General features: G+C 36.3%; 1 protein-coding gene and 1 long non-coding RNA gene across 20 annotated transcripts in view; one reads left to right on the top strand and one right to left on the bottom strand.

Annotated features, from left to right (window-relative positions):
* The window catches only part of Kcnt2 (potassium channel, subfamily T, member 2), a 368,389-nt gene that overhangs the window by 8,508 nt on the left and 347,778 nt on the right, over window positions 1-12,103 (bottom strand). For 18 of the 19 annotated variants that reach the window (XR_001784498.1, XR_001784494.1, XM_017320510.1 and 15 more), the window contains one exon: window positions 9,479-9,563. Coding sequence is in view for 17 of the 19 variants with exons in the window: in XM_017320510.1 (XP_017175999.1) it covers window positions 9,479-9,563 (85 nt within the window). In the remaining 2 variants the exon portion in view is untranslated. Of the gene's footprint in view, window positions 1-9,474; window positions 9,564-12,103 lie in introns of those variants that run through there. The other variant, XM_006529572.3, reaches the window with a different exon arrangement.
* The window catches only part of 4930590L20Rik (RIKEN cDNA 4930590L20 gene), an 86,227-nt gene that overhangs the window by 50,865 nt on the left and 23,259 nt on the right, over window positions 1-12,103 (top strand). The window contains exon 3 of the long non-coding RNA NR_040604.1: window positions 10,564-10,610. This is a non-coding gene — a long non-coding RNA (RIKEN cDNA 4930590L20 gene). The remainder of the gene's footprint in view (window positions 1-10,563; window positions 10,611-12,103) is intronic.

The raw sequence follows: 12,103 nt of genomic DNA, 5'->3' as shown, positions 1-12,103 counted from the left end.
TTTTCCATTTGATTTGTGCCCTGTTCCATAGGAGGGATTTCATGGCTGGTATTGTAAAGCTGGTTAAATTCTATGATTGGTGAAATTATAGGTATTAGATGGGAACCAAATGGTAGGATTTCACTAAATGATCATGTTGTGAAATTGCCTTCTAAATATTTATGTCTATATCCACATATTTATGTTGCTATTGGCCATGATTAGAAAAGATCCATTTTAGCAGGCAGAAATCAATGGAGTGATGCTACACTCCAGAGATCCCACCAAAAGATGAAGAACTATTGGAAGTTGGTGAATGCTGAGAAATGCAGAGTCAGTTATCTTTAAAAAGGATGTCACTAGTAGATTGTCCATTCATAAGTGAATGGTCCTCGAACATGCACATACTCATCACTAATTGGACAAAATGTTCTCCTTATATTAGGAGATAGGTAGGTAGGATGGATATGAGTAGGATGGTTTACAAAAAGACATGGAGGTTGATGAGGGATTTAATCACTATTCATTGTATATGTGTATCACATTTTGAACAACTTCATAAAATAATTTAAAAAATCATAAATGGACATAATAAAATATAATGTGTTTATTAGGACATCATTACACTATTAGAGAGACAATCTTGTACAACTAATTCATTAAATAGTTTATCCTTAAATAATATCACCATATACACAGCAAATTTGCTGCCAAGTATATCCTTAAAAACAGTGAAAACATGCATCCACAAAACTGTCATAAAACTATATTCTATGAGTCCAAAAACAGAAACAAATGTTAAAATAACAATGATGAAAAAATAAAATGCTCTGAATATTATTTGAAAGACTGTGACACTGCTATATGATTAAATTGTTATTATAGTTTGTTAATGTAGAAATTAAATAATAAAAGAATATATACTATAAGATACTATTGGCTTTAAACTTTGTGAATAAAATAAAGCTTGTTTTGGTGGCCCCCATAAATTCATGCATTTGAATTCTTGTCCCATAGGAAGTGACACAATTAGGAAGTGTGTCCTTATTGGAAGAGGTGTGGCCTTGTTGGAGGAACTGTGTTGCTGTGAGGTGGGCTTTGAGGTCCTAGGCTTAAGCTTCTCCCAATGTGAAACAGAACTTCCTGCTGATTTCCTGGAGAAGCCAGTCTCTTTCTGGCTCATTTGGATCGAGATGTACAGTTCTCAGCTTCTCCAGCACTATGCCTGCCTGTAGGCTGCCTTGCTTCCCACCAGGATGATAAAGGACTAAACTTTTAAAACTGGAAGCCAGCTCTACTTAAATGTTTACTTTTGTATAAATTGCTTTGGTCATAGTGGTTCCTCACAGCAATAAAACCCTAACATAAGACACCTTTAAAACACAATATAGATTAATAAGTAAGGACATCAGTAAGAATAAAAGAGCAGAAGATGGAAACTGATTGCTTAACCCATCTCATGGTACAGAACTTCTTTAGGGAAATATGAACTATTCCAAAGTTGGATCATGATAATTTCTGTATAGCCACCAGAAATATTAAAAAAAAGTATATATCAAATGTGCAATTTTATGCTTATTTTTATCAATAAAATTATTTAAATCTGACTTTCTTATGATATAAAGATATATAGGCAATTAAATTAATTCCTACAAGAAAATAGAACCCAAAAGCACAAGGAAGAAGAAAGCAAACTTGTCAAATGGTATGCTACCAAGCCAAAACCTTATGGACAGCCAAGGAATGATCACCCAAATAAGAATTACAAGGGGGGGGATGTTTTTTGAATTATCCACTTAGTAAGTGATATAATCACTAGAATATATGGGAAGTCCAATCAATCTAACAGCAGCAAAACTCCAAAATAATGGATGTAAATAAAAAAATCTACACATGTCTTGAAACAACAGTTGTCATACAAATTCCCAATAAGAATATAAAAATATTCAATCAGTAGATGAATAAAATCAAAACCAAAATGATTATTGTTGCACATCTATTGGAATGACTGGTATCAAAAAGATTAGAAATCAAATACTGCTAAAAACTTAGGAAAAGAGAAATTCTTATTTACTTTTAGTGTAAATTTTGAATAGTATTGCTATGATTAAATCAATATAGAAATCATTTTTAATAGAGCTAGAAATAAAAAGATGTAATATATTAATCTACTACTTGGTATACAAACAAAATTAAATGAGTGATTCAATCAAATACTTATGGTTCCATATACATCAATTAAATTGAGCTACAAATATGAGAAATTTCTATATTTTAGACTACAACACAAGTCTTAAAGCAATAATAAAAAAATATTTCTCTTATCTGATCAGGATTATCTACATTTTCATGTAGTTTGGAACATTATTAAGGCTTCTATCTTATATGCTATTTGAAGAAATGTGAATGGTATTACAAGACAGTATAAAAATAAGCTAGGCACAGAAAGATAAATACCATGGATTCTTATATGTGCAAAGAAAAGTGTTAATTTTGGAACTATAAAGACTATAATACTGGTTATTAGACTACAGGAAAATATAGAGTATGTGGTATAAGGAAAAAAAAATGTCTGATTGGTTTGAGAGACTAGATCTTGGGTTCAGATTCCATCTTAGAGAATCTAACCTAAGGTTGCACTCTAGTTAACTAACAAGCCGGTACCTAATACCAGTTTTCATGCTATTCCCCAACAAACTGGTATCTAGTGCCAGTTTCCAGGTTAGTCCCCAACAAATCTGCACATCTAGGTTACAAGTCTGACCCTTGCACTTCATTTCCAAGCAACCACCAATCAAAAGGAAAGCAGAAGTTTAGTTTATGGTTTGGCTCCCAGCACCAACCAATTATGTTAAAGAGCAACAAAATTCCAGAATGCCACCCCCAATCAGATGTATGGCAGTCTAGAAACTCCCTTGCTTGCTTACCATTTCCTATAAAATCTTGCCCCACTGAAAGCTTGGGGTTTTCACCCTATGGTTCTGCTGTGTCAAAGACGATCATGAGGCCTAAGCTCTAGCTTTTAATAAAGACACTAGTGTGATTGTATTGGAATCTGCTCTTTGCTGGTCTTTTGGGGTTCACAAGATAGGCACAACAGTGGATATACAGCTGAATACAATTAACTTCTAAAACCTTATAACATATTAAGGTAACAATTATTGTACACTTTGAAGTGTAAATAAAATTATAAGAAGAGAATTTGAGAATCCCAATTCAGATGATAAATGTCGAACACAAAGCATGTCAATTACGTGCTGTCAGTTTAAATTTTCAATTGGATAACATCTCAGGCAGATGGGTTTCTGGACTTTTCTACTGGCAGTTATATTGATTGGTTGACTGAGGTTGGAAGGTACCTACGATGGATGCCTAGATGATATAAAAAGAAGATAGTTGCCTGAATACAAGCTCTTCTTGCTTTGTGCTTCTCAACCTGGAGGCAGTGACAAGTTATGTCAAACTCTGCTGCTGTGATTTTCCTATCACAGTGGATGGTAACTGACTGGTAACTACTACCTTTGAGCTTCTAAGTAGACCCAGAAAGATATTGATCATGGACTAAGGAGCAGGCCTTTGTAAGAATTTCTTTTCTATGCTTGCACTACCAAATGTAGCAGTCATATATCTAATGTATTTATACATTTTTTCCTGGGGTGTGAAAAGCCACCTATGTGTCATACTTAAACTCTTGACCATGTCACCTAAGTCCCTTCTCAGAGTTAAATCTATCTTGAGTTTCCACTGTTATATTTTTTAGCTGGAATACTTCATTTATTTTCTATGCACAGTATTTTCTTCCATCAATTTTCCAATTCTGGAATGTCCTCCACTAGCCAACAAAAAATTCTTGTTTAAATTTCAGAGGGTAGTTGATGTTTCCCACTCTTTGCATCCACTCCATCTTGAAGTAATGTCTTTTTTCTTGAAATTAGTGAAGCACCACCTAACTTAATCAAATATAAATTTATTATATTACAAAAGTCATTATAGATTATTTTCAATTTCATGTGATTATAGTTTTGTTAATTATGTGTAAGCACTTAGAAATGAAGGAAACGGTCTTACTCATTTCTGTATCCCATTTCCTGGATAGTGTCATTACTATTGTTCAAGCAGTCTTTACTTTATTGCAGTTGTTCTCAATCTGTAAGTTGTGACACTTCAAAATCACATATCATCTATCCTGCATATCAGGTATTTACATTACCATTCATAACAGTAGCAAATTACACATATGACATAGTAGCAAAATAATTTTTGATGGGGGTTATCACAACACTATGGACTTTATTAAAGGGTCACAGCAACTCTCTTCCAGTTTACACCTCTACCAGGGCATATCAGCATGTTTACCCTCTTGTCACAGCACAGTCTGAAGGTCTTCCAAGAGATCTGTTGTAACCAGAGACACAGGTGAGACCCCTGCCCAAATAATTGCCCTAGCTGAGACCCTCATGGAATCCCGCAAACATGGGAACACTCACCTCTGTGTGAACCCCATCTCTCTTCTGGTCTGCACCTTCGCAGGGACAGATTTGTCTGCTTACTCCTTCTCCTCCATCCCACAGCCTGCCTGTCCTCAAGGTGATCTGCCCTAACCAAGGACACCAAAGTTCAGTGTCCCCAACCAAAGACAGCACTGCCTATCTCTGTGGATAACCCAAATCACAGAACTCTACTTGCCTCCAAGAAGGCAGGCTCCAAACAGAGACACTGAGGCAGCTTAACATGAGAAATAAGCAGATGATGAGAGGAAACCTTAAGAACATAAGCAAGAGAAGCCCACGTATTTTGGCGCCATCAGAACCCAGTTCACTCACAACAACAAGCCCTGGATATGCTAACACACCTGAAAACCATGATGCTGACCTAATCCCATCTCATGAAGATAATAGAGGCCTTTAAGGAAGATAGAAATAACTCACTTAAAGAAATACAGGAAAACAGAGGGGAGGGGGAAGCCCTTAGAGAGGAAACAAATAAATTCCTTAAAGAAATGTAAGAAACCACAATTGAACAGGTGAAGGACTGAACAAAGCAATCCAAGACCTAAAAATGGATGTAGACACAATAAAGAAATCACAAATGGAGGCAACCATGTAGATGGATAACAAAAAAAAAAAAAAAGAAAGAAAGACAGAGAGAGAGAGAGAGAGAGAGAGAGAGAGAGAGAGAGAGAGAGAGAGATCAGGAGCTACACATGCAACTGAATACAAGAGATAGAAGAGAGAATCTAAGGCATAGAAGATATTGACACAATGGTCAAAGAAAATGGAAAGAATAAAATGTTTCAAAAGCCCTGAGAGCCAGGAGAAAGAATGTAAACAGGAAACCTCAGGAAATAGGAGGTTGGGGGATCCCCCAGAATGCACCAGAGAGTTAGGGGTGAGATACTCCCAGGACTCATAGTGAGGGAACAGTGATGAAATGTCTGACAGTAAGGAGAGGGAACTTATAGAGCCCACCTCCAGCAGGAAGATAGGACATCAAGTGAGGGGTAGGCTTGCCATTCTACAGTCATACCTCTGACCCATAATTGTTTCTGTCTGAAAGAATTACAGGGACAAAAATGGAAAGGAGCCTGAGGAAGAGAAGGTCCAGTGACAGGCCTAAAGTAGGATCCAGCTCAAGGGGAGGTCCAAAGGCCTGACACTATTACTGAGGCTATGAAATGCTCACAAAAAGGGATATATCATGACAGCCCTCAGAAAGACCCAACAAGCAGCTGAAAGAGTCAGATGCAGTTCTTTGCATCCAACCAATGGACAGAAGCAGCTAACCCTGTTGTTGAATTAGGGAAGGCTGAAAGAAGCTGAGGAGAAGGGCAACCCTGTAGGAGGACCAGCAGTCTTTTGTTGTTGTTGTTGTTATGTTTTGTTTTGTTTTGTTTTGTTTTTCTAGACAGGGTTTCTCTGTATAGCCCTGGCTGTCCTGGCTAATTCATTTTTTACACTCCATATTCCATTACCTGTCCCTCCCCATCCACTCTTTGACTGTTCCACATCCCACACCTTCTCCCCACCCTACCCCATCTTCACATGGATGCCCAGACCTCCCAACCAACCTGACCTCTAAACTCCCTGGGGCCTCCAGTCTCTACAGGGTTAGGTGCTTCATGTCTAAGTGGACACAGACCTGGAAGTCCTCTACTATATATGTGTTAGGGGCCTCATATCAACTGATGTATGCTGTTTGGTTGGTGGTCCAGTGTTTGAAAGATCTCGGTGGTCCAGATTAATTAAGACTGCTGGTCCAGGCCAGGCGTGGTGGCGCATGTCTTTAATCCCAGCACATGGGAGGCAGAGACAGGTGGATTTCTGAGTTTGAGAGCAGCCTGGTCTACAAAGTGAGGTCCAGAGCAGCCAGAAATACACAGAAAAACCCTGTCTTGAAAAACAAACAAACAAACAAAAACAACAACAACAAAAAACAACAACAAAAAAAAATTTCAAACACAAAACATCCCAGAAATTCAGGACACAATGAAAACACCAAAACTAAGAATAATAAAACTAGAAGAGAGTTAAGATTCTTAGTTCAAAGGGCCAGAAAATATCTTCAAAAAATCATGGAAGGAAGTTTCCCTAAAGAAATGATGTCCATAAATGTACAGGAAGCCTACAGAACACCAAATAGATTGGACCAGGAAAGAAAATCAGCACATAATAATCAAAACACTAAATGTACAGAACAACAAAATTAAAAGCAGTAAGGGGAAAAGGACAAGTGACATATAAATGCAGACCTATTAGACTTATATCAGACTTCTCAAAAGAGACTCTAAAAGCCAGAAGGTCCTGGACAGAGGGCATACAGACCTTAAGAGACCAGAGATGCCAGCCCATGCAAGGCAAAACTCTCAATCACCGTAGATGGAGAAACCAAGATATCCCATGACAAAACTAAATTTTAAAGTCGATCTATCAATCCAGCTCTACAGATTTTAGAAGAAAAACTCCAACACAAGGAGTGTATCTACTCCCAAGAAAACACAAGAAATCAATCATCTCACAACAAACCCAAAAGAGAATCAAACACACATAATATCACCTCCAACAACAAAAAATAAAACAAACCAACAATCTCTGGTATTTAATATCTTTCAATATTAATGGACTCAATTTGCCAATAAAAAGACATAGTCCAACACACTGAGTATACAAGCAGAATACAGCATTTTGCTGCATACAAGAAACACATTTCAGTGACAGACAGACACTACCTCAGATTAAAAGGCTAGAAAAATGTTTCCCAAGCAAATGGTCCCAAGAAACAAGTTGGAGTAGCCTTTCTAATATCCAGTAAAATAAAGTTTCAAACAAAAGTTATCAAAAGGATTGGGAAGGACACTTCATATTTTTTAAAGGAAAAATCCACCAAGATGAAGTCTCAATTCTAAACATCTATGACCCACATGCAAGGGCACCCACATTCATAAAAGAAACTTAACTAAAACTCAAAACACACACTGAACCCCACACAATAGTAGTGGGAGAGTTCAATCCCCACTTTTACCAATGGACAGGTCATTGAAACAGAAGCTAAACAGTGAAACTAATAGAAGTTATGAACCAAATGTATTTAACGGATATCTACAGAACATTTCACCCTAAAACAGAAGAATATACCTTTTTCTCAGCATCTCATGGTACCTTCTCCAAAATTGACCATATAATCGGTCAAAAAAACAAGCCTCAACAGATATAAGAAGATTGAAATATTCTCATGCATCTTATCAGATCACCAGGTCTAAGGCTAGACTTCAATAAAAACTAAAGAATAGAAATCCCACATACTCAAGAAAACTGAAAACCTCTCTACTCAGAAGAAATAAAGAAATTAAATACTTTCTAGAATTCAATGAAAATGAAATCATAGCATACCCAAACCTATGGGACACAATAAAAGCAGTGCTAAGAGGAAAATTCATGGCAATAAATGCACTGGCAAAAAATTAGTGATATCCTGTGTTAGCAACTTACCAGCACACCTGGAAGCTCTTGAACAAAAAAAAGGAAACATACCCAATTGGAGTAGACTGCAGGAAATAATCAAAATCAGGGTAGAAATCAACCGTTTTGGAAAAAAGCAAAAGATGCAAAGAATCAAGAAAACCAAGAACTGATTCTTTAAGAAAATCAACAAGATAGGTAAACCCTTATCCAAATTAATTCAATCAGAAATGAGAAGGAAGACGTAAGGACAGAAACTGAGGAAATTTTTTAAAAATCATTAATTCCTACTACAAAAGCCTATACACAAAGAGAACTGAAATATCTAGATGAAATGGATGATTTTCTAGATACCACAAACCAAAGAGCAGGTAAGCTATCTAAACAGTCCCATAAAACCTAAGAAAATAGATATAGTCATTAACTACCACTCAACCAAAAACAAAGCCCAAAGCCAGATGGTTGTGGAGCTGAGACTGAAAGAAAGGCCACCCAATGACTGGCCCAACTTGGGACCCAACTTATGTGTGCACACTATATTCTAGCGCTATTATTGAGGCCATATTTACAGACAGGAGCCTGTAATGGCTGTCCTTTGAAAGACTCTATCATCAACTGACTGAGAGAAAAGCAGATACTTACAGTCACTCATTGAATTGAGGTCAGGTACCAATATGGAAGAATTAGAGGAAGGACTGAAGGAGCTGAAGGGGATTGCAATCCTATAGAAAGAACCACAGTGTCAACTAACCCAGATCCCTCAGAACTACCAGAGTCTAAGGCAAAAAATAAGGAGCATACATGGACTGCTTCCTGGCCCCTGGCACATATCTAGCAGAGGACTGCCTTGTATGGCCTCAGTGAGAGAAGATGCAATTAATCCTGTGGAAACTTGAAAGAGGGATTCTGGGGAGGGTGAGGTGGGGGTGGGTAGCCAAGTGGGAGAACACCATCTCAGGGGTTGGGGGAAGGGAGGACAGCATGAAGTACTTGGGGAAGGGGTTCCCAGAAGGGGGCAACTTTTGGACTGTAAATATGTAAAATAATTTAATAACAATAACAGTAACAATAACAACAATAATAGTAATAATAATAATGAAAAGTCACAGCATTAGAAACATTAAGAACCAATGTTTTAGTGAATGAAATTTCTCTCTCAGACCCTTTTTTATTGTATTCTTTTAGTATTTTATTTTTGCTTATAGAAATTTAAAAATTTCTAAAAGGATGTATTGCCGAATACTTCATTTTTTCTGTGAGGTATTCTTCACTTATAATATTGATTTTCTCTTATTTTTGCATGTATACTTTTGCCCAGAGACTAGAGAACGTTCACTACTACTCCCTCATTCAAAAGCCCCATTTTTAATAATTCTACAGTTTATAGCACAACATAGAGAAGCACAAAGATATGTATTTTTGCCAAAAGAGCATTTTCTAAGCATGCTCATCGTGAAAACAAAGAAGGGGCTCTATTAGTGAATAAAACATAAGGCAAGTTAGTAGTTTATATATCCCTAGTGCATTCCATGAGATGAACTTACACAACATCATTCAGCTCAAGCCTGGTGTCTGGAGACGGATTAATCAGGATGTAGGACAGGGTGCTCTGATGATCATTCATTTCATCTAAAATGAAATAAAAGAAGATGTCAAGTTGGTTGTAAGATTCACACAAAATTACCGCACTTACTGTATTTGTGTTCGAATCACGTAGTTTTCAGTGAAAACTTGTTGTAGTTTTTGTTTTGTTTTGTAGTTGTTTTAATAAATGTAGATTTGGTTTTTGCATTTCTGCTTTTGTAAATCTCTGTGAAGTATCTACTTTTTGTTCCAGTAGATGATAAAAAGAAAGTATCACCATAGTTACAATCTCTCCTGAAAGCCATCATGATTAAAAAGCATTTTCTTTCTGAAGAAATGGATATGGGATATTCCTTGATTCATCTCCCTATATAATAATTAAATATAATTAGCTGTAAACATCATACCAGATAATGTTGATATAGGAAATTCCCTGAAAAGCTAATCTAGGCAGATAGATGTATTTAGAGGGTATTAGAGATAGTGTGAAAATATGCATAGTTTAATATGTGTGTTTTCAAGGCAGAAGTTTTTTTCTCTAAGAACGCAATGAATCCTGTGGTGTGGTGGTGCATTTTTTTAACACCAGCACTTGGGAGGCAGAGGCAGGCAGATTTCTGAGTTCGAGGCCAGCCTGGTCTTAAAAGTGAGTTCCAGGACAGCCAGGGCTATACAGAGAAACCTTGTCTCAAAACAAAGAAACAAACAAGCAAACAAACAAACAAACAAAATTAACCATATGTTTTAAAGGGGTCACTCTGGCAAATGTTTTGCTTCGAAAATAACAAAATGGAGGTGCGGTTCTTTAAGTATCAACTGAATTAAACACCTCAGAGTCTCTTGAATTGGAAGCCTGGTTGTCCTTGGCCACGTTGGGAGTCCTAGAACACAGTGTAGATACTGAAATTAATGTCCTCAGAGCACTATTCTACATCCGGAGTTATTTCTTATAAGTTCAAGTTGTTTTAAAAGAGCAAGTATTCAATCTATGCCCCATACAAGTTGGCTTCTTATATGATCCTGTAATTTTCTATTAAATCCACAGACCTATGATGTGGCATAGCCAAGTGGCCATCACAAAACTGCAAGCTGGTGAGTTCAAACTATGTTCAAATTGTCATGCCTTAAATAAACATCTCTTTAAACATATCCAACCTCAAGTATTGAATGTGGCAATAAGAATCTCACCAGCACAAAAGGCATAGAAATAATAATTATTATTTTTTTAATTAATATTATTTTTATTAGGTATTTTCTTCATTTACATTTCCAATGCTATCCCAAAAGTCCCCCATACCTTCCCCCCACACTCCCCTACCCACCCACTCCCAATTCTTGGCCCTGGCTTTCCCCTGTACTGAGGCATATAAAGTTTCCAAGACCAATAGGCCTCTCTTTCCACTGATGGCCGACTAGGTTGAACAACAATATGAACTAACCAGTACCCCCTGGAAATAATTATTTTTAAAATATGAACAGCTTTGTAGCTTTTGATGTTCTACATTCTAAGAGTATTGTAAGATGAGAGGATAAAGCCATATGGACACATACTTCAATGACTACCTTTCTTTCCAAGGATAAAGTTTGTTGATATACTTAACCACACACCAAAAATCCAGCCAGAGTATTAGTATATTTCTAGTTATTACAGCTGCAAATCAGGATAGTTCTCGAAGGAAATATTAAATTAGTAATTTTGAAGAAAAGTCTAATGTTATTTCTTTTGGTAAAAAGAAGTTCCTCCATATTTAATTACTTCATTAAACTTCATGATAGGCCAACATAGATGAACCTAATAAATAATTTGCTGTACTGAAATGCTATTCCTACAAAATAATGTAATTCATTACATTCATTTCAGTAGAAATATGCCATTGTAATGCTATAATAAACTCTATTTTAGTTCAATTGATATGCAAATTTATTTTTTAAATCTACAAATCAATGCAAGTATCTTACAAGACAGACAAATGACAAAATAGCCGAGGCAACGAAAAGTGTACCGGTAAAAATATGTTCGGATGTTAATTGATGGAGTAGATATAGGAAAAAAATCTGAATCCTCTCATATGGTCAGGGTGGCCAAGAAAAACAAAAAATGCCTAAAGATATGTAAACCACAAATAGCAAACAAACTGCTTAGCACAGGCTTGGCCTAAAAATTGAATGTGAAATACTCAAATAATGATTTATTTGAAAGTCATATGCAGGTGGAAATCCAACATATTTATTTCTTAAGTCTGAAATCATACTTAGGAATGGATGGCTAAATCAACAGGCTGGAGTTTGCAATCACAATTTGTTATAAAAATGATGTTTATACCAGAAATAGTTACAGTTCAAATATAAATCACATTATCCTGACATGACATTATCAAGATCATATATCTCTATGAAAAATAAGTTTGATTCAAAGTTGTCTGAAAAACAATTCTTTTTGTCTGAATTATAACAAGTTCTTCTCAGAGGTACTCAAATTGATGATGTTTCCTGGACCCTAAGTCATAACACTCTAAAGATAGTAGGTAGACTAGAAAAAGTTTTATTTCATGTGAGTATGAGCAACTCAATTTCATAAATAAAGA

This window comes from Mus musculus, chromosome 1 (genome assembly GCF_000001635.26).
Source record: "Mus musculus strain C57BL/6J chromosome 1, GRCm38.p6 C57BL/6J".
NCBI lineage: Eukaryota > Metazoa > Chordata > Mammalia > Rodentia > Muridae > Mus > Mus musculus.
Note: the sequence above shows the minus strand (reverse complement) of the source record. Positions and strands in the feature narration are given on the sequence as shown.